Here is a 23,205-nt window from a genome sequence, read left to right on the forward strand (position 1 = left end):
AGCTTCATTTGTAAATGAAAGACGATCCCTGTACACTCTATTAAATAGCCTAAAAATGTTAACCTCTGCAGCAATAGTAAATCTGTGAAAATAAGATGCCCCTGTATTTTTTGAATGATGAATTTGGGGAAAACCTTGACTTATAATTGGGCAAATATGATATAAAAGTAGAAGCCTGAAAGTTCTGACTGTGAGGAGGGAGATAACCTGAGATTAGCATTAGTGCCAGTGACATGGGTGGCAACATGAGCTGCTCATGCCACGGAAGATGACTGCTCTTGGAAATATGCCGTGAGCTGTACCTGTTGTCCTTGGACTATCCAGTTAGCCAAAGATGTGTCAGAAATGTTGATCTTCACTGGTTGGCATAGTTTTCTTCAGCTAATAAATAAAGCATTGTTTCATCAAACTTCAACAAGTACTGAAAAAAGTACCAAATCAAAATAACAAATAATGTCTGAAAGACAAAAACAGTAATGTTGCCAGGGTAAGAAAAAACTACACCACTAAGCGTGAAATTAACAAATTCAGCAAATTATTGTCATCACTGAATGTAACGTAATTATATGGTCTAAGTGCATGGTTTCAAACACTGGAGAGCCAAGAGAATGAATGTAACTGCTGGACTGTACATGTTTCTAACAACACGCCATGCATGACATGTAATATCATCTTGTCTTCTAGGATCCACGGTACACATTGCACATGTATATGTGGATCCAAATACACTTCTTTCTCTAACGAATTACAAAACAATACGTCAAGACCCCATGGCTGTTGATCATCAAACTTTAATAACTCAATGAATTAGGAAAAAAATACTCACAATGTTCTCTTCTCCATCTAAATTTGCTGATATCATGCTCTCTAGATATTCCAGAGAATCTTCATTGGAATTTTGTTTATCTTCTGCTCCAGTTCTAATTATATAATTGTCACTTGCTGTCTGCTGCAAGGGGGGAAAACACCAATTTAGAGCAAATTCTTATAATGAATATTCACAATTTCTAAAAGAAAGTATTTTATTCCTGGGCAATCCTGATTTTATCTGAAAAATTCCACATCTTTCCTCTTTTAGTACTCAAGTAGATGCAGAAGTATTTTTTGCATACAGGTACATTTCTGCTTTTCCAGTTATTGTAAACAACAATCCACAAACTCATAGGTCAATTACAAACATCATAAAACAATATATTGCATATCCTGCATAAACAAAGTACACTAGCTTTATTTAACTGACTGCATCATCATGCACGGACTGTAGTCAGGAACTACAGGTGGAGTCCCTGTAAGAGGAAACAGCTTTATTAGACGAGTTATGGCAGATAACAAATTCATCCATAGTTAAGCAGAATACAATAATCTTATTACATATTATGGTCTGTGATGCAACAGAACAGTTACAATACCATTAGTTATCAGGAGGAAAATCCTTCCTGTAAAAATAACCTACAACAAAAGAACTGTACTGTAGCCTTGGATTTTACCTAGACACTCATGTACCTGCTAAACACGGAAATAGATGACCATTAAACAAAACCAGTACAATATGCCATCCACAACAATCGACAGACGTCTGCTTAAAGACAAGAGCACACTAAAGTTGAGAATAAGTGAGATAAAATGATAAAAATACAGAGATTCAGTCAATAAACATTATGGCAGGGCATGTATAAATATGATTAATATAACATTACACCCCCACCTCCACAAAATTAATATAGGAAATGAGACACTAAATGCAGTAAATAAATTATGTTATTATTTGGACAGCAAACTAATTGATGATGGCCCGAATAAATAGGACATAAAATGCAGACTGCCTACAGCAAGAAATGTTGTTGTAAAAAGAGTAATTTGTTAATGTCTAATATAAACAGACATTTTAGAAAGTATTTTCTGAAGGTATTTGGGTTGTAACCTTGTATGTAAGTGAAACAAGGGTCGATAAGCAGTTCCAACAAGGGGAGAGTTGAAGCTGTTGAAATGCTGTGCCACAGAACAATCCTTAAGATTAGATTGGAAGACCGAGTAATGAATATGGAGGTACTGAATCGAATTGGGGAAAAAAGATGACACAACTTGATTTAAAGAAGGGACCGGTGGATAGGACATATACTGAGGTATAAAGGAATCATCAATTTAGTATTTATTTGAGGGAAGTGTGAAGGGTAAAAATTGTGAAGTGAGACGAAGTATAAATAACATTAGTGGGTTCAAATTTAAACAAGTTGTAGCAGTTACGCAGAAATGCGACTTTCAGAATAAACTAGTGTGAAGAGCTGCATCAAACCAATCTGTTGACTGAAGAGCACAAAAATGAAAACAACACCAGCACCAAAAACAAAATTTCAAGACCAACAGAAGTAGTATGCGACTCAGAAGTGACACAATACTGTATTTCATAAGGAATACTTAATAGAGGGGAACTCAAGTGATAACTTTAACAATGCAATACACATCTTATTTCTTGTGCCATTGTTCTGTACACTGGGAACATAGTTACCAGTACTTTAAAGAGCACTCAACACATTGCAGCATAACAATGCCACCCTACCAGTATAGAACAGGTGCCCCAATTGAAAAATGCATCAACAAAGAGTTCTGTCAAATGTTTTGTGAGCAGTGAGGATAAGAAACCTGTTTAAATCCACCTATGAATGACAATCTAGTACAGAGAGAGACATGTTTAGCACTGCAGAAAGGGTAAAAGTTTAGAAATGGCATAACTTCTGTGCCAGGTGCTCCCCAACCAGGTCAGACATACGGAGTCTATTGCTGCAACTGAAGCCACTATGATGGGCAATAGCTGCGTGACAATGGATGAAATAGCCACAAATATGAACATCAGTCATAGCTCAGCAGATCAGATTGCTTCACAGCGAAGTGTCTGCAAGGCAGGTGCCACAACACTGCACTCCAGAACTGAAAGAGTGCTGCCTTGATGTCTGCAAAAAAACTTATGCAGGGCTTTGAAGCAGAAAGTGATGGCTCCCTTGCAAGAATCATTACTGGAATGAAAATGACGACCAACCCAAAGCCAAGAAAGCAAGCAAGGAATGATACCATTTATCATCACCAAAATCTAAGACATTCCGGACATGACATCTGCAGTGAAGGCTATGTTGACAATCTTTTGTGATGAGCAAGTCTATCTTGGAACACTACACACCTATGGGAAACACCATCACCAGTGTGTCCTATTCTGATTTGTTGAAAAATCATCTTTAGCATGCAGTCAGATCAAATCGCTGTGGAAGTCGAAACTGGTCAACGATAAACTCTCATTCTCTTTTAAATGCACTCCATTCAGACACAGCACGCTCCAATAAAAGTTCCCATACAACAGCATTTTTTTTTATTCATATTTATAATTTGGATACTATGTGCATGACACTTATATATGTATTAATAGCAATATATATAGAAGTTGTTCACACTTAAATGCTGTTCTATCAAAATTGCTGTACATACTTAGTAACTATTTTTGTAAAGATTAACTGATAATTATTATTACAAGTATTATTAGTAGTATTGATATGAATTACTGAATAGTTGGAAACAGTAAATTAAAAACGGGTAGTAAGTGAAAATCTTTTCTGTTAAAACATTAACATCGTTGTAGTAACTTCATAATGTAATACATTAGTCATTTTCTTGGTGTGAGAAAAGTGTTGTCAAGTGGGACATGTGCTGGTAGAAGTCTTAAGTTTGGCTTCGTGACAACTGGTTGTACTTTGAGAGGAACTGTATTGAACTGTGTTAATAAAGTGTGAAGGGTACAAGAAAAATAAATATTTCATCTAATGATGTGCATAAACATGCAATAAACTTTGCAAGCAGGAATATCATTCCATTTAGACTAAAACTGTGCTAACAAACACATAATGACACAATGGACAATGAAAAGAAGTAAAGTAAAGTAAAGAAAATACTTATTAACAACATCAATGTAAAACTAATGGTCATTTCTAATGATTCCTTCATTTTTGGTCTAGGTATGACACAATATACAACAAACAAAATCACAGAGGATATTTATGAGGTCTGCTATCTAAAATAACACTGTAAAAGTGTACAACAGGTTGCCAGTAAACATCCGGCAGGAGACAAAATTCTTGTGGTTGCAGAGCCACGTCATTTTGTAAAATAATTCTCACTAGATGAGTGAAACTGACATTACGGCCATGGTTGCAGTGGGCTTCCTCTCAATCTGCTCAACCAGAAGTAGGGCGTTGTGACTGTGAACAGAACACTGGTTTTATTCATCCAGTGACTGTTATTTTACCATGTAACACAGCTCTACACTCAGGACACATTTGTTTTTAACTGACTCTGGCTGTGAAAGGCTGTTCACTTACATCAGGCAGAAAACTAGATCTCCAAATATTTAAAATCAAGGTAAAAGAATACCTTATTAGCCACTATAATTTACACACACACACACACACACACATACACACACACACAATGTACATTGACAGAGTCTAAACCTACACGCATTTTTGTTGCTGCTGAAGTTATGAATGGTTAACACGTGCTAGAAAGATGACAGATAAGACACAAATGTGTTGTTATAGTGTTCTAAAAGATATTTGAAGTGACAGATGAGTTAGGAAAGGTTGAAGCTGCAGTAAGACTTCCACAGGGTTATGGTAAAAGTACAATCAGTGGGCTTCAACTTATGCAAAACTAGATGAAGCACTAGATGAAGCATTCATTAACAGAGAAAGTAGGAGAGTTCCACAACACTCTGAAGACTGAAGAAAAATTTAATGCTTAATAAGGATGGCTAAATTGATTTAAACATCATTGCAGGATATTGGAAACTACTACTCAGGGTGAGAAACTTTGTGCTAATAAAGAAACAACTACTGGTTTTGGTACCTCAGCCGATGGACATTGCCGTGGAGGCAGATGAGTTGGCAGACAGCTGCCATGGGAGGCACACGACACAGGGTATGGTTAGACCCACTGATGGAACTGTTTACTTACGGGTGGCAGTAAGCTGGGCAGGGCACTTCTAAAACTGACATACCACTGCAGATCTTGCCTTGTGCCTCGTGCTGTTTCTGTGTGCTCAGTTGTCAGCCACCTATGCCTACCCTGTGTTGTGTTTACTCCCATGCAGATCTATATGCAGTTTCTGACTTTCTGTTTCCCCTTAGATTGACCCACACATTGAGTTTTCATTTCCTCTTACAAGTTCTGTTCCCCAATTTCTTGTCAAGCCATCACTGATCTTGTGCCAACATTGTTGTTCAGAAGCTTTGTCACACCTATCCAGGTATTAAAGTGGGACAAAGGATGTCCTTACGTGTGTAATGCTTCTACTATTTTCTTCTTTCCTTTTCATAGAGCTAATTTTGGGCCATGATGGACCCAGCATTACTGCAATGCTGACAGAAAAACTGTGCTTACAGAAGGAGCAGCAGCATCAGCAGGAGCATAATCATAAGAGACACTGCTAAACCAGAATGCGAAACAATTTTGTGCCCCAGCCACGTGAGTGGCAGACCATGTGCCTACTGTGCAATTTCCTCCTGTTCCCATCGCTGTTCGCTGAGTCTAAGGGAAAGTGAGAAAATTACCTGTGACAATAGGTTTGTTTATAAATAAATCTTCTGCTACCAGTCATGATTTTTCTTTATTTTACTTTTCGCACAGCGCGTTTCGAGAAATGATTCCCATTTTCAAGTGTGTTTCTTGTGTGTATTAAGCCATTTCTACTGATGTTGTCAATGTGTGACAGTCTGCTTCATTTCATTGACTTTTACTGCAATAAGAAACACACAATTTTTTAGTTGGGTATCGATTCTTTTGGTGAAGTTAGTGGTGAAATTTAGAAGAACTTGTTGTACACTTTACACATCGAAAATATCTTATATAAACAAAACAGTTACAAATATCTTCTTACAGGTAGTCCACAGAGATAACATTGTAGGTCTTCCACAAATTATGATATTCTTTTGTACAGAGGTTATTTATCTTAACAACTTGGCTCATAAATTACTCATATCGATTTTACAATTGTGCTTATTTCTATGTTTTACCGTCTTTATTTAAGTATACTATCGAAACATCTGAAGAAATTCACCGATTCACTTTCAAGTTTTTCGTTTAATATTTTATCTTCATATTTTCTGTAATGTGCATATATCTCCACTTCTTCTAGCAAACCCATTTTATAGAAAACTGTAAGTAATACTGCACAGCAGGAAATATCTAAAAAAACTTACAACCAATTGTCATTTCCTGATGTGAGCAAAAATCTTAGTTACTAACATCAACATCTTTTGTAATGAACTGTTTTAGATGGAGAAAGCAAGCCAAATGGTGCATGTGTTTCATTAAACCATTGATGTTATTTTATTTCAATAAAACGGAACACATTTGGGGACAAAAATACACATTTTCATGGAGTCGCATGACAGATCTAAAATATCTTCCCTGATTTCAGAAATACCCTCAGAAGAAAGTATGCCTCTTGAAAGAAATGTATAAGGCAGGAAAGAACTGTGTACACCAACATCGTAGGTGACCGCCAATGACATGTTTGTTTTACTATGTTCATTATTGTCGGTTATTACCCAATGCGTTATATCTATTATTTTACAGGTGGTGTGTGATTTTTCTTTTGAGAAATATATATGAATACATACAATACAAACTGCCAGCAACTCACACAGTTTTCTTCTTCTTACTGTCCATATTTTCTAACATATAAACTACTTTTAAAGTGCTCAAATGTACTAGAAAAAATAAAATGCCTATAAAACACCACACTGTACAATGTCCTTGGTTCAGGGATAAACTGTGAGAATCCGCTACAGTACGCCACACACAGACAGACCCAGCCTGCACATTAGTGAGAACTGAGTGGCTTCATATGGGCAAGCCCGATTCATTATAGATGCCCGCAGAAATGGCCTCCGGTTTGGCCCATCACAGAAATCCTCTTGTGTGGCCAGCTATTCACGAGCCACAGACAGCATGTGGATGAAATGAGACCACAGTGATCAATCCATATGACAGATAACTTGTTCAAGTAGTCTGAGAATCAATAATAATGAAGATAGGTAGCAATTCACTGTAAAGATGAGTGCGGAGCAGCAGACAGGTATGTAAGAAAGACAATCACACTCTCACAATTAAATTTTCAATGACAGCTTTTATCAGAAAATGAGAGCGCACACACGTGCACACTCAAACACAACTCATGCACACAAGACAGCCATCTCCGGACACTGTGTCTACAGTCTCTGAGAATCAGATCCAAAGAAACCACTCGTCATGCCTCTGTGCCTCTCGTCAGCATCTGCTAGGCTAGTGGCAAGAAGAGGTGGCAGCACTGACTGCAAGCTGAGGGGAGTGGTAGGAAGGGGAGAATCGGTAGGAATGAGGGAGTAAGGATGCGGTGCATGTACTCAGTTGCTCATGGTCAGCAATGATGCACGATATCTCGGTAAGCAAACCATTTTTCCAGTGTTTTTTTCTTTTTTTCAAATTTCCCTGATTTCCAGAATGTGTGGCAACCCTGATATTATATTAAGTTCAATCCTCGGGTCATGCACATCTGCCATCATCTTAACTCAATACGGAACTGGTGCAGTACTAGCCCATCAGAGCCCAGATAAGCCCATCGCTTATGCATCAAAGCCACTTTTCACAGTGTAGTGTTATTATTCATACGTGGAAAAGGTGCCACAGGATTTTCTTATTCAAATGTTTCAAGTTTTCTTGTATGGGAGAAGGTGCCTCCTCATCACCAACCATAAACTGCTGGTTCCCTTATTTGGCCCTTGTTCCAAGCTCCCAGATAGGATTGCCTGCCACTTGAGTGGTTTCAACCATTACAGGACAGCTTCAGATCTGGTTACCAAAAAAACACATAGCAGCAACTTTGCGCATCACTGCATAACAGGTGCTGCAACAAGTTTTTCAGTAATTCGATCTAATGATCGCCTATACTGGCTGAAACCGGCCATCAAAAATATATATACTTTGATCTAGCCTGAGTTACTCAGACAAGTTGAATGTACAGGTCACTGAACTGTCTCCTTAACAACATAATGCCCTCTATTAAACAGCGGAAAATACAGGATGGAATGTAACAATATAACGAAATGGATAGTTGCTACTCACCATATAGGGAAGATGATGAGTCGCAGAAAGGCACAACAAAGAGACTGTTGGAGAGTTAGCTTTCAGCCAACAAGGTCTTTGTCAAAAGATAACCTTCCGATAGTCTTTTTGCTGTGCCTCTGATATATGGTGAGTAGCACCTACCATTTTCATAATATTGTTAATGTCTTCCATTAGAAGATATAAAATACAATGTAATTTAAGTCAAAATAAATTAACTGAATAGATAAAAAAATTTACTCACCAATCAGCAGAACAACACACACATAAAAGAAGGTTGTAATTAGGCAAGCTTTCTGAGCCAGTGGCTCCTTCTTCAGGCAGAAAGGTTGTAGGGGAAGGAAGAGGGATGAAGGAAAAGGACTGGGGAGGTTTAGGAAAAGGGGCAGATTTCAGGAAATTAACTTCATTTTCCTTCATCCCTCTTCCTTCCCCTTCAGCCTGAAGTAGGAGCCACTGGTGCCAAAAGCTTGCCTAATTACAGCCTTCTTTTACGTGTGTGTTCTGCCACAGCCTTGCCAAATTACAACCTTCTTTAATGTGTGTGATCTGCCACAGCTTGGTAGGCAGAATTTTTTATTTATTCAATACAATTATTTTGTCAAAAATTCATCCAAAAAAATGGTTCAAATGGCTCTGAGCACTATGGGACTTAACAGCAGAGGTCATCAGTCCCCTAGAACTTAGAACTACTTAAACCTAACTAACCTAAGGACAGCACACACACACACACACACACACACACACACACACACACACACATATGCGCAAGGCAGGATTCGAACCTGCGACCGTAGCAGTCGCGAGGTGCCAGACTGAAGCGCCCAGAACCGCTCAGCCACTCCGACCGGAAAAAAATGATCATTTTCAATGTAATTTAAGTGTAATTTTGTACATAATGTGTCAGTTTCTGGTAAGTAATGTGTAAATAATGCTGTGGGCTTTCTATTTTGAGATGTAGTAGGCTTTGTAAATTTGTAGTAGTAGTAGTAGTAGTAGTAGTAGTACAGGAACTATTTAAAAAATTTCCAGTACATCAGTACATCACTAGCTTTTGGTAATACTTGTAGTCTGGATGCCTCATTAACCCCTGATAATCAAGCGTTTGCTGTATTTGTAACAGAAAAGCTGGTTGCAACCAGAAACATACAGCAACATAATGTTAAATCATATATGGAGTACATACTAGAAAGACAGTCCGGATACCAATAGTTGTGGAACATTTATTGCCATGGAGAACTCAGTAATGTCCATTAAGACAAATGAAAAGTAAGAATGTGAGATATTTGGATGTTTCTATAGACAACCCACATGAATATTGAAGCAGAGGAACAACTTAGAAAATACTTGGAAATTACGGTGCTCCAATGCCTAATCATGCCCTAGTGATACGGGATTATTTACACCGACCAGCTATAGACAGAGATGCATGTGTTTAAAACAGGAGGCAGAGACAATGATTCTGGTAACACCACACTTAAAAAGTATTTTCTGAGAATTATGTTGAGCAGTTAGTTACAAGTCCACTCACAAGCAGAACGTACTAGATCTGCTAGCATCAAATAAGCCCAAACTTTTCAACTGTGTGAATGCATAAACAGGAATAGGTAACAATACTATTTTATCATTGACCACTAATCTTGGTCAAAAAGTTGGGAGAGGTAAGTGACAGCAAGAAAATGATTAAAACATACCTGAGCAATTCACAGCCAACATTCCCATCCAAATAGGAGAAAGTGAACAACTGATATCTACAATTGAGACACTGGTTGACAAAAAACAGAACCACATACAAACAACATAAACAAGGTGATGAAAAAGGTCTGCCTCCTGATTCAAACTCTGACAATATGAAATGGATATTAAACAAAAATCATATTGTACCACATTTCCTCAAGTTAGGATGTAAAATAGTATATAGTTCTGAAGTCCTTTTTGTACATCCATAGTTCAGTACATCTATACTTTCAGCAGCAACCTATAATCCTCTTCACTATTTCACGTAAAATATCTGCAACCCCCCCCCCCCCCCCCCCTTCCACACACACTCTCTCTCTCTCTCTCTCTCTCTCTCTGCAGAAATGCACTTTAAAAAATTAAAAAGAGTTAGGCCTACAACTGCCATATTTAGCCTGTGAGTTAACTTCACCTCTAGCTTTAAATCACTGAAGCTGCTTGGTTTACTTTCATCACCATCAAGCACTTCTTCAGCACTGAAGTTGTCTGCACTCATAAAAATTATTTCTTCTCTTGGGTTATGACTTGTCTCCTCTGTAATGTAAGAATCAGATTTCTCAGATTCATCACTCATGTGGGACAACACATCTTTTGGCAGACATGCTTGCTTCTGTGTTCTCTGTTCTGCATTACTCACTTCCTCATTTGGACGTTTCTTCCCTTTTCTTAGGTCTGGAAAAATTTTAAAAAGTTGACTTAAGGGAACATCAGCAAATGTTTTCTTTTTGCAATTGGCAGCAGACAAACAAGTACTCACATATATCCATTATGAAGTAGGGTTCAAGAGAATGTGTTAAACGCCACCATCCAGGTTCTTTTAGCTCCTCAGATCCAGAAGAAAAGAATTCCGGGCTAAAGTGGGATAGAGTACCTGAGACTGTCCCATACCAGTTTTTTTTCCGTGGCCTGAAACATATGGATAGTGACCGTCTTAAATAAGGCTGTTCTTAAAAATCACAATGTTCAAAATTCTGTGGTGCTAGTAGGAATAAAATCTTGTGATAGTTATACGTTAAGAAAATTGCAGTTCATACAGTCAGTCTAGAGAACCCGTCATTAAAAATGCTTCCTTGAAAAATAAATAGATCTGCACTGAGAACTGTATTTGAGTAAGAATATCAATATTTACAGAAATAATACAGATTTGTACAATTTTATTAAAACACATCTGGGTGCACTGATATACCATACTTAAAAAAAATTATAACAAAAAAAATAATATGATAGAGTAATGTACATGGATAGATAAAAAATCTACTCACCAAACAGTGGCATGTGCCACTGCACGCACACACACACTCTCTCTCTCACACACACACACACACACACACACACACACACACACACACACACACACAAAACGGTTTAACTTTTACAAGCTTTTGGAGCCAGTGGCTTCTGCTTCTGGCAGAAAAGTTGAAGGAGAAGGAAGAGTGGTGAAGGAAAAGGTCTGGAGGGATTTAAGATTAGAACTTTCTCCTTCCATTACATCACTTCTGTATCAGTTCCTTCAGGATCACATTGAACACTACAGTGAATCCAACGAAGTTATTTGGGATTCTATTCCAAGACAGTCACAGACAACGTCAAAGCAGATGACGGACCTCGCTGCTTAGAAATGTCTCTAGAAACAATGTTAAATTATTGTGATAATGTGAAATATTGTAAAATACACATCTAAAATCTATTTAAACCAGTGTAAAATTATTTCAAGTCTATGAAACTGCCAACCTGGTAATTTACTCATGTTTAGCAAGAATAAAATTTGCGAAATCTATTTCTAGAAGACATCCTTTTGCTTGGATCCTAATGGTCACTGCCTCTTGCAAATCTTCATTAAAATGTTGTTCCAAGTGTGGATAAGATAATGTATGATATGCATATGGCTGTGGCACATAATACATTTTCTAAAGTTGTTGCATCACAAGATGTCCCCTGATATAAACAAGATCATCAGTTATGGTGTGCATGAAAAAATACTTGCACCTGGCTAGTCCAATTCTTCATGACAGAATTCAGCCAATATTTCTTAGAGTAACACTCATATACCGTGCAACCACTATAAAACTGGAATGTTACAACGGCCCTATAAAACTATTATATACAGTTTGTGTGATTCAGTGGTCTACACTAAAACCAATTAAAATGGTGCAGTTGTAATTTCATGTCTCAGTGGATATTAACAGAAAAGCTTATCAGTGAACTTGAAATGCAGAAATTACAATGCATGTTTAAAAGTGGAACCAGTGCCCTTCACTCTAAGTTCTGGAAGATTAAAAATAAGATGGGGAATGCTTAGAAAGAACACATACAAATATATTACACAAAAAATTAAAATTGGTATTTTCTGACCACTTCTTTAGACCCGTAAAGATCAATTTCAGCTGGTAGGCCTATGCAGCTGTTGCAAGAGTGAAGGAAGAGTGCATCTTTCAGTATTCTTTGCTGTGGAGGTTGTGCTAACCACAACAATGCAAAAAAGCTGACACTCAAAACATTGCTTTGAAACTAATATTACACATATTCAACCAAATTACAGACGTTATATCTAAAAGAATGTTAGGGAGGAAGAATTATAAAAGGTGGAAAGATGTTCTCAGAATCCCTCCAACTGAGTTGTCCAAGGATATTATGCCTCCTGCAGTATTGAACACACTAAGATAAAGTTTTACAGTGCGACACCTGTGTGATGGCCACTGCCTCTTGCAAATCTTCATTAAAATGTTGTTCCAAGTGTGAATAAGATAAGATATGATATGCATATGGCTGGGGCACATAATACATTTTCTACAGTTGTTGCATCACAAGAAGATGTCCCCTGATATAAATTAGATCACCAGTTATGGTGCGCGTGAAAAAATACTTGCGCCTGGCTAGTCCAATTCTTCATGACAGAATTCAGCCAATATTTCTTAGGGTAACACTCATATACTGTGCAACCACTATAAAACTGGAATGTTACAAGGGCCCTATAAAACTATTATATACAGTTTCTGCGTGATTCAGTGGTCTACACTAAAACCAATTAGAATGTGACAGTCGCCCATTGCTTCAAGGACTTTTTCATGCTACCAGTGGGGACCATATTAAGATAGCTGCTTAGACTGGTTCAGTCTTTCGTAGGTTAAATGCCGGAAATTAGTGTAACTGCCTCCTTTTCATGAGTTGGGAAATACTAACTGTATCGACTCTATAAGGAGAAAGTGAAAGGCGTATCCAGACCAAAGTCCAATCCAATCAATTTACACTAGTTCAGGAAGCTGACATCTTCCAAAGGGTCCACCCACCAGAAGTGGAACTGCAAAAGATAATTTAAGTCCCCTAGGTTTGCCAGGCACCGCATCACAGACACTGTGACTCTTTACTCATTCATTTTACTGTTGTTTTGTTCAATACAAAGTTGGACAAATCAAAACAAGTGGCATGACAGATGTATTGCATATTAGGTCTAAATAAATGATAATTAAGCTGAAAAAAACACTCATTTGATGAAAAAGCAGATGTTACCATAGCCTGTTCCAGATTTTCATTGCCATTCCCCAGTTTAAGATGCACTGCTTCCTCCTTTTGGCACATTTCTTCATGGTTTACAACTTTGCTTATCAATTCAGATACCTTATCCTTCTATGTGTTACTGTTGTTACATAAAGAGAAGTAACTGTCATGATCCTCAGAAAACTTTTGTTTCAAACCAAAACACAGAGACTTTATAATTTTTTTTTCCACACTCCATTTCCATGAAAAGCAGCAAATTATTCTTTAAACTGCAACACTTTGTTTGTCCATGCTGGTGCTGGGGAGTAAAAACCACCATGAGATATAAATGAAATCCAGTCTGTATTATGCTCTCCTATTTTCCTTTTTTCTGCTGGAAAACTTAATGAATTTTCAATGTTTGGCACTTAATTGCAATACAGCCTGCAGTGTATTTCACCACATCTGGAAGAACATTCCACGATTACAGAGTCATTGCACACTGTTACCAAATGTGTTAATAAATTTTCTTTGACATTCACAGCCTCTGGGAGTTCTCATACTGGCGATTCATGAACAACATTTACACAGAGCTCACTGGTAATGAAACTTAGGCATGCAGAAGAGTTCAATCGGAAGTTGTACTACAGTCTTTATTTCAAAAAAATGTTTTATCTGTACTGACACACAATTCCTTCCAAACTTTTATATTTTTTACTCACATATCACATCACATATTCCTGATTCCTCAATTGCCTTAATAATACTATCAAAATCATAATAAACTGGTTGTCACCACTGCTTAGACAACTCATGGATCATGCACACTTGAACATTGGAATGTGGTCGGCTACGAAATCTTCCAACAAATCTTAACATATATGACCTTCAACATTCAGTTCCTCAAATATCTAAACTGCTACTCTCTCTTGGGTAGCAAAAGTGTTGGACTTAGTTTTTGAAAAACATAGGATACCTTCAAGAATATTCAGTCTGTATTTACATTCCTTCGTGCATTTCTGAAGTGCTGTCCTGCACAGCAAAGGCATTTTTCACTTTTGCAAATCAATATGGGCTTTAGGCAATAGTGCTCTTAAAGTCAGTGCATGGACAATGTCCTCTGACATCCAATTCACCCTTTTCATTTGACATACATCGTATTTGCACTGGTGTACAACATTTTGATAACACATTTCTTGTACTTTTGTGTCCTTTGCTTTTTCCTTCATGTCAGATGACCTTTCTACTCATTTTAATAAAAGAACACAGCAACAGTAAGCTCATGAATGGGGTTTGTAGCTGATCGACTTTCTTTCTTTCTTTGTTTCTCCTCCTCCTCTTCACTCCCCCCCCCCCCCCCTTCTCTCTCTCTCTCTCTCTCTCTCTCTCTCTCTCACACACACACACACACACACACACCTCCCTCTCCCTCTCCAGTGACAGTTCCTAAAGTCACCACAGCTCACTTTTGCAAACTTCTTGCTTTGCAGCGTTGTGTGCAACTTCCAGGTTTCTAAGGAATGAATCAAATTTTATTTTGTCTGAGATTATTAACTAAGTATTATATATCTAGAACAAAGATGATGTGACTTACCGAACGAAAGCGCTGGCAGATCGATAGACACACAAACAAATACAAACATACACACAAAATTCAAGCTTTCGCAACAAACTGTTGCCTCATCAGGAAAGAGGGAAGGAGAGGGTAAGACAAAAGGATGTGGGTTTTAAGGGAGAGGGTAAGGAGTCATTCCAATCCTGGGAGCGGAAAGACTTACCTTAGGGGGAAAAAAGGACGGGTATACACTCGCACACACACACATATCCATCCACACATATACAGACACAATTTCCCCCCAATATCTCTCTAATCTTAACTTTCCAAGATGGTGAGCCAGTTGCTTAATTTAATCTGACATACTTCTGTATTTATAAAAAAATTCTCGTATTTAATAACTATGATGTCCTGCCAATGAATTGTTTCATTGTGCCATTTTTCTATTTTTATTCTGCATCAAACTATGATTAATTGAAGTTCCAAAGTGGTTTTAGACAGTTACATCCTGTATGATTTCTTTATTGTGTGATAAAATATAGTCAATTTACTGAAAGAAATATTCACTTGAAAAAATTATAAAATTACAAAGAATCATAATTGCTGTGAATACTTATAGTTCATGAGGCTAAATTTTTATTACTCCTGATAGACACATAAAAGTTTATGCAAATGCCCTAGTTATGGAATTGACGAGTCTTGTGATTACTAGGCAACAACGTGAAAGTGTATCGAATGCCTTCCAGAAGTCAAGGAACACATCAACATTACCCTGTGAGCCTTTACCTACGTCTTCTGGATCTCTTGGGTAAACAGTGGGAGTCAACTTTCACAACATTCCTGTTTTCAGAATACGCATTGATTCTTATAGAGGAAGTTTCCATTTGTTCCCCAAAAAGGGCACACAACTTGTTTCATAGTTCTGCAACAGATTGACATCAACAAAATAGACCTATAATTATGTCCACCTGACCAATGATCCTTCTTGAAGTGGGAATGACACGTATTTTATCCGATTACTTTGAAATCCTTCAGTGCTCCAGTGGCCTACGATAAATTTGATGATGGTAAGTACATCTGTCTGAGGAAGGATATCATTGCTAACATAAGTTAGTGTTACCATTGTGGCCACTATATGTCAGATATTAAAATACGAAGACCCCCAGAAAGTGCCGATTTTTTATATAAATGACTTAATCAGTTTTGAGATATGTTGTACCTTAAGAACTTAATTTTGTAGCTGACTCAAAAAATTTATTGCGCCCCAGAGAATTAATTGATCTCCCTTCAGAATATGAATAAAAACTCTGCACTACAGATTTCAGGGGTGGGGGTGAATGGGAGCAAATGCTGTAAAATAGAATGTGAAGATTCTATCAATATTATGTGAAATTGAGAGAAATTGTGAAAATATTCGTAGCAAAATTTCATACTTTATAAAGAACTTGTCACTTAACTTGCACATTATTACTTATTTTCAAGAAGTTTGCTGTATAATGCTTGTTTTCCCATGTGTTTCCAGAAACTCTTTAACTTTTTTAAGTACGTTATTTATTTTTCAAAGCAGTTTATTGCAGTGTCGTCTCTACTTGCCATATGAACATGAAAGGAACACTCTGCTTAACTATCAGCAGAATTGTAAGAGGCGACAGAAAGGAAGGTAACCAATCTTGAGCATTCATAAGCTGTGCTTCCAATCATCATTGAGTGTTATGTTTGGAAAGAGAAAAATCTTAGGAATTATTAGTCACCCATACATGTTAATATTTTGGTGGTTTTTGTCTCCCTCATAGGGGCTATTTATTTTCTTGTATGTTTTCAACTGTTGTGTTGTATTTGATGAGTTTTTAGAAACACCTTGTGTTCTTCATGAAGTGCTAATGTTTCCATCTTTGTTCTAGTGAATTCTGTGTTGAGAATGAATGTGAGCCTTGTGAGTTGATTCATTCTGAAAATATTTCCACTTCCTCATAGATATTTTTTCTTTACTCCTCCTCCTCTCCCTTTTCATGCTTCTTAAGTTATAGTAATATGGAGAAGTTAGTCCTGGAATTAAGTCTTAGAGACTTATTGATTTCTCCTTTTGAGCATATCAGAGATGATGTCAGTACTAATATAATTGATAAATAAATCATTTCTGCCATCTTCTTGGCCTTAACTTATTCTACTCTTTCTTTCTCTTTTATCTCATTTGTTAGTTCAAAGCTATTGTTAATCACACTCATGTGCTTCTCTTGAATAGGTTGGAGTTTATCATTTCTCCCCCTCCCTCTCCCCCCCTCCCCCTCCTCTCTCCCAACCATTCAAGATTCTATTCTTTGTAGTTAGTGCGGCTCTTATATATCACATTCTGACACCCCAGACCCCGCTATCCTAAACGTGGGACCATTCATTGAGATGATTACAAATTGATGTTCCCCTTATAAAACCTTCTATTTGTTTAAAAATATCTCTAAAAACAAAGATGATGTGACTTACCAAACGAAAGCGCTGGCACGTCGATAGACACACAAACAAACACAAACATACACACAAAATTCTAGCTTTCGCAACCAACGGTTGCCTCGTCAGGAAAGAGGGAAGGAGTGGGAAAGACGAAAGGATTTGGGTTTTAAGGGAGAGGGTAAGGACTCATTCCAATCTCGGGAGCGGAAAGACTTACCTTAGGGGAAAAAAGGACGAGTATACACTCGCACACACACACATATCCATCCACACATATACAGACACAAGCAGACATATCAATATCATATCAGATATATTTTTCCCATGTGGAATGTTTCCCTCTATTATATTAACTAAGTATTATACAGTTACATTAATTTTTCATTATTAATCAGATAAATAACAGCCAAAAGCAATCAAATATCAGCCACATAATTCTCTAGAATACCTTATTTTGATAAAATTTCCACATCGAAACTCATGTTGTTAACGAGATCTGAACTCCCAACCATCAGCATGTAGGGCAAGGATTCTATCCGGTACACTATACAGCCACTATAGCCACACTGTTATTATTAAGGCCTCAGAGCACCACACAAAATGTTCCGATATAAGAGTTCATTCGGGAGGTGTACTATACTCTCACATTAAAACAGTTAATATATCTTGAGAATAGGAAAAAAGTAAGGACTAATTCCATGAGAAATGAAGCTATAATATCCTGGAGCAAAAGCTAATAAATCTGAGCAACAATTTTATTTCCTAAACAATGTAGCAAGTCATTTACTGTCGGAGAGTAATCAAGCACTGCATGCAGAAAAAACATTAAATTTACATGAATGAATTTATTTTAAGCTAATTTTTGAGTTAAAATTATTTTCAGTGTTATTGATGCATTGACTTCTCACATTTTCACTTGCATCTCTGCTTTCTGTAATTTCTTTCCCATGCCAGTTTGCAATATTTACACTGGGCATTGCTGTAGGTAGTAGCTTATTTATTGAAGCTAACCTTAGAAGCTCGCTTCTCAAATCTCATTCATAATCTTCAGGTTGAAAATGAATTGAATGCATAAGTGCAGTTTCCACATTCACTTTGTCCGCACGTTTGTACTGAACTATCCATTCACGTTGCAAGTGCTCACCTTTTAGAAAACCATGGTAAATGATGTTTGTCATCTTTTGAGCTGTATACCATGGCAAAATTGCAATGATATTCGCTCATGACTGATGCAAAATGAGTTATTTTCTCTGGATGCAGACCATGACTTCTGTGTTATGCTGAAAGCATAGTCATGACAGTCTTCAAAGTGAAATCAAGACATGCAAGAGCATCTGGAAATTTTTTGCTCACAAGAGACCACAATGCCCTACCTCCTTCTTCTACATTCCTTGGCTACACCATTGGTGGTAGCTAGTGGAGGCAAGGCTTTGTTATACAAGATGCCTGTCTTATGAGTCTCAGATTCTGTATTGGTGGGCAACAGGAGACCTTGAGGTGTAGTTACATCTTCTGTAATACAAGGTCTGTTTCAAAAATCCCAAAACACTGTCCACAAAATTTTTCTAGCTTACCTTTTACTTACTGTGTATTGTCTCTGTCGAAATACTCTTCTCCACAATTGGTACACCACACCCAACACCATTTTAACTTCTAGAAGCACTCCTGATATGCCTCTTGCTGGGTCGCACAAAGCGCTGTCTGCGAATTTTCCATTATATTGTCTATCATTGCAAATCTTTGCCCTTTCAATGGGGTTTTCAACTTAAGAAATAAAAAAAAGGCTGCTGGTGCCAGGCCTGGAATGTACGGAGGACGAGGCAGGACAGTGATTTCATTTTTTGTGCAACAGTCACGCACCAACAGCGATGAATGCGCACATGCCTCCTCTTGGTGCAAGAGCCATGAATGGTCGCACCACATTTCAGGCTGTTTCCTTCACACATTTTCTTGCAGGCATCGCAACATTTCTCTCAAAGTAAACTATCAGCATGGCGCTGACATCTGACCTGACCTGATGAGCTTTTTTAGATCTTGGGAATGTTTCCGACCCATTGTGAAAATTGAACCTTAGTCTCAACATCATAAACATAGACCCACATCTCTTGACCAGTTATGATTCTCTTAAGGAACATCTCATTCTCATTTGTACACTCCAAGAGCTCTTCACAGATGGCAAGGTGAAGGTGTTTCTGGTCTTGACTCATAAGCCATGGGACGAACTTGGTGGCAACATGATGCATTCCAAGATTTTGTGTCAAAATTTCATGACATGATCCAACTGAAATGTTACATTCTTCTGTAACCTCTCAGACAGTAAGTTTTAGATTGGCATTCACAATTTCATTAACTTTTCTGACATGAGCATCATCAGCAGACACTGAAGGGCATCCTAAACGAGGGTTATCTTTAGCTTCCGCCCGGCCATTTTTAAATCATATGAACCATTTGTAACACTGAGTTCGGCTTAAGCACTCATCACCATAGGCTTTCTACATCAACTGGTGTGCCTCTGTAAAACTTTCATACAAAATTTAATGCAAATGTGTTCTTCTCTAATTCTGCCATATTGAAATTCGCAAACTGTGCGACAGACACAACGTTCTACACAATACAGCACTGAAAAATAACTAACAGGCATACAACAATGAAACTTCCGGCAGTTACACATTAAACACAGGCATATGCAGGGATGTCAACCGCATTTCGCTCCAACACACCACAGGTGTGAAATCGCGAATGTTACAGAATTTTTTGAACACACCTTGTATTAGTTGTCCATTGTCAGTTGCTATTGTGATCAAGTGGTTTACGCATATGCAAACCACCATGTCTGGCATCCAACCCATGTACTGACTACAGGTTTGCATTCACACTGTCATGCTGTCGGAGCATCTCACAGGTGGGTGAAGCGACACTGGCACAGGGTGTCGGCTGCAGAAGATGCAAGAGAATTTGGTGGTGGCACCCACGGAGCATCTTGACAGGTCTGCATTTATTACCTATGTGGTCTAGTACATACTCGGATAAAGCAAAAGCCCCTCCTCCATTGTCATTTCTTTCATTATCTTCTGTGTCTGCTCCTTCAAGCAACAGCTCAATCTCAGCTATCAACTGGGGATGGAATGAGGTTGATGGAAAGTGCTGGATGCTGTTGGGTTCACAAAACTGCAGGGAACAAAAAAGATGAAAATTGTGGACTACTGTCTGTCACAATCATTCAAATTCCTTCAAGATCATGATCATAGGCAAGGTGCAAATGGAAGATCTGACTATGGTGGACAACATATTTACAACATAATTCTGCAAAGCACCGATAGGTACGATGCATGTTAGTTTAAAAATGGCCCCAAAAAATCTATGTTTTCTATTACTCATGTTTCATGAAGCAGGCCAAAGGACAACTGATTGTGTAAGCACAGTCTGGTTCTCAGTGGATCTCTGACAGCTTCAGATTCTGTGTTCTATATTTCAATTATCGCCACACATGGTGCCACACTAGAATTTTCATCTGCTTGTTCCCCAATCATTCTTAAGGAGTACTAGTCTGAAATGCCTGGTGAGGATTTTTTTAAATTTATTTAAAACACGCTCCATCACAATAATTATAGTAGTACGCGTGTGTGTGTGTGTGTGTGTGTGTGTGTGTGTGTGTGTGTGTGTGTGTGTGTATATATATATATGGTGTAATGTTGTCATCGTACGAGGGTGGTGATGAGGATAATGATGACGACGACCGATGACGACCATGATAGAAGGGAGAGGGTGAAACCCGGTGCCGGCACATAGCCTACAGCACCAAGGAGGTCACCAAGCGCTTAATGTCCCTGTCTCTTCATGAGAAACTGTGGAAAGGTTTGATATTTAAACCAGAACATTGGTGCAAAGCCTGGTGATCAGGAACTTTACACCACCACCCCCCTCCCACTGCCGGCCAAATACTGGCAGTGAAAATTTTTTCCACCATCAGGATTCAATCCAGCTTACCTCTGGACTGAGCGACACACCAGAAATTTGCGAGAGAAAAACTTGGCGACAGAGAGAGGCGGGGAGTGGGGGGAGGGGGGTCCTGGAGAGATATGTTCTTCGAAATGTATTTGGCTGAGACCTACTTGGAGATTACTGAGCACAATATGTAGTCATTATTAATATACCGAAAGGTTCATTCCATATAAACTCAGAAATTTTGGTGGATGCTAAGGTGTCCATTTCAGAATTTAGCTGTATTTGGTACATGGATACCTACATGTTTTAATAGTAAATCTGCCAAATAGCACTGTTCTAACGCTAACCATTTTCGGTAAATTCAGTTTGAAGGCTCAAGAGTGTGAACCCAGTCATTAGCCAGGCACCAATTTCCCTATTTTCAGAGACCTACTATTGGCTGGTTGGTTACATGTTCCAGGAATCATTTTGCATGATAGGTAAACAAAGTTAAATGAATGGTGGAAGAGTTTTAAATATACAGTTTCTTTCTTTATATCTGATTTGTTTATCAAACTGTTTTTTGTGCAAAATTTTTGTATCTATATATACTGGCATGTATGTAACAAGTTATTAATGTCTCTCATTATTGCTTGAATCTTTTCTTTTCTTTTGTTTTGTTAAAGTTGTCTTGTTTATTTACAGTAGCGGAAAAAGGATACATTACCACATTTGTGCACCCCAGCTGTCTCTTATAACTCTTTACACTGAAAAAGACATTTAACAGTGAAGTACAATATACCCATTAAGGCAAAAGATTGTTAACTATTTTCACTCATACCTGTTTACAATTTGACCTACAGGTCAACCACAAATACTTTAGGAACAATGTTTCAAGGAATGCACATGGTTTTTATTAACCAAATCACTGTTGTGGTCAATGTCAGTTGTATATAAGTGGCAGTTTTATTTTATTGTTTCACATAGAAAAAAGTAAGTTAGGACATTATTCTTTGCACCTAAGATTGCTACTAGATGTGTTTATTATTCTATGTACTTAAGATTGCTACCAGGTGTGTAATCATTTCAGCAAAAATCACGTTGGGACTCAACTGTCTACATACCCCTCTCTCCCAGGACTTCGAAGTTCATCAAATTTGATATTTTTTATGATGGAGACATCTTTAAGTGAAGATAAGAAACAGTAATTACAATTTGAAATGCTTTTCATTGTTACTTATACTTAATACCAGGGTTGAAGAGTTACAGTGTTCAAGCTGATGTCTGTACTGTTGCTGCAAGCCACGTTTCTGCGGGCCATATACTTGAATGGAAAAGTTAGGAGTTGTTCCACTGTGGCTGGTCCAGGGAACTCAGAAACAATGGCACAGTGTTCGAACGAGACAGCAATGCAAGATGGCCTCATGTGCCTGGTGACAAACAGGGGAGAGTACACTCTTAATTACATGACTGGCTGAAGCCAAACCTGGCAGCAGGACAGAGCTGCAAGACCTAACCATAAATATGATCATGGAAGAGTACTGTGTACGTGACCAGTGGCTCATAAAGTTCGGGAAGTAGCCACGCAAGCCATATAAATAGGAGTTCATCAGTACCTAAGGAGGAGAGGGTACCACAGCCACGAGCATCCACATCACTGGGCGATGGAAGCTGGACTTAGTTATTTTCGACTAGGCTTGGTGCCAGTCGCTGCTACTGAGATGTCTTCTTAGAGCTACAGATGTGCCTTTACTGAGTAGTTGGGTCGAGAGTTAGTGGCCAGAGGAACCTTCTGAAGTTATACAGTAAAGGGGTCTTCTAGAGATTTCTTGCCTGATTCCGTAATCATCCACAATGCGTTCTGTACTCTGTACCACTTACAGCTTGCTGGCCAGCAAAGTTGGAGGCTGCAGGCAGCCTAGACT

At 38.1% G+C, this 23,205-nt stretch overlaps 1 protein-coding gene across 2 annotated transcripts in view; it reads right to left on the reverse strand.

The window, feature by feature from the left end:
• LOC126482403 (cysteine-rich protein 2-binding protein) overlaps nt 1-23,205 on the reverse strand; it is a 189,438-nt gene that overhangs the window by 115,434 nt on the left and 50,799 nt on the right. For both annotated transcript variants that reach the window (XM_050106522.1, XM_050106523.1), the window contains exons 3-5: nt 10,640-10,788; nt 10,295-10,554; nt 827-949 (exon numbers count right to left, since the gene is read on the reverse strand). In XM_050106522.1, coding sequence (XP_049962479.1) covers nt 827-949; nt 10,295-10,554; nt 10,640-10,788 — 532 coding nt within the window. The remainder of the gene's footprint in view (nt 1-826; nt 950-10,294; nt 10,555-10,639; nt 10,789-23,205) is intronic.

The sequence above is a fragment of the Schistocerca serialis genome, chromosome 5, assembly GCF_023864345.2.
Source record: "Schistocerca serialis cubense isolate TAMUIC-IGC-003099 chromosome 5, iqSchSeri2.2, whole genome shotgun sequence".
Taxonomy (NCBI): domain Eukaryota; kingdom Metazoa; phylum Arthropoda; class Insecta; order Orthoptera; family Acrididae; genus Schistocerca; species Schistocerca serialis.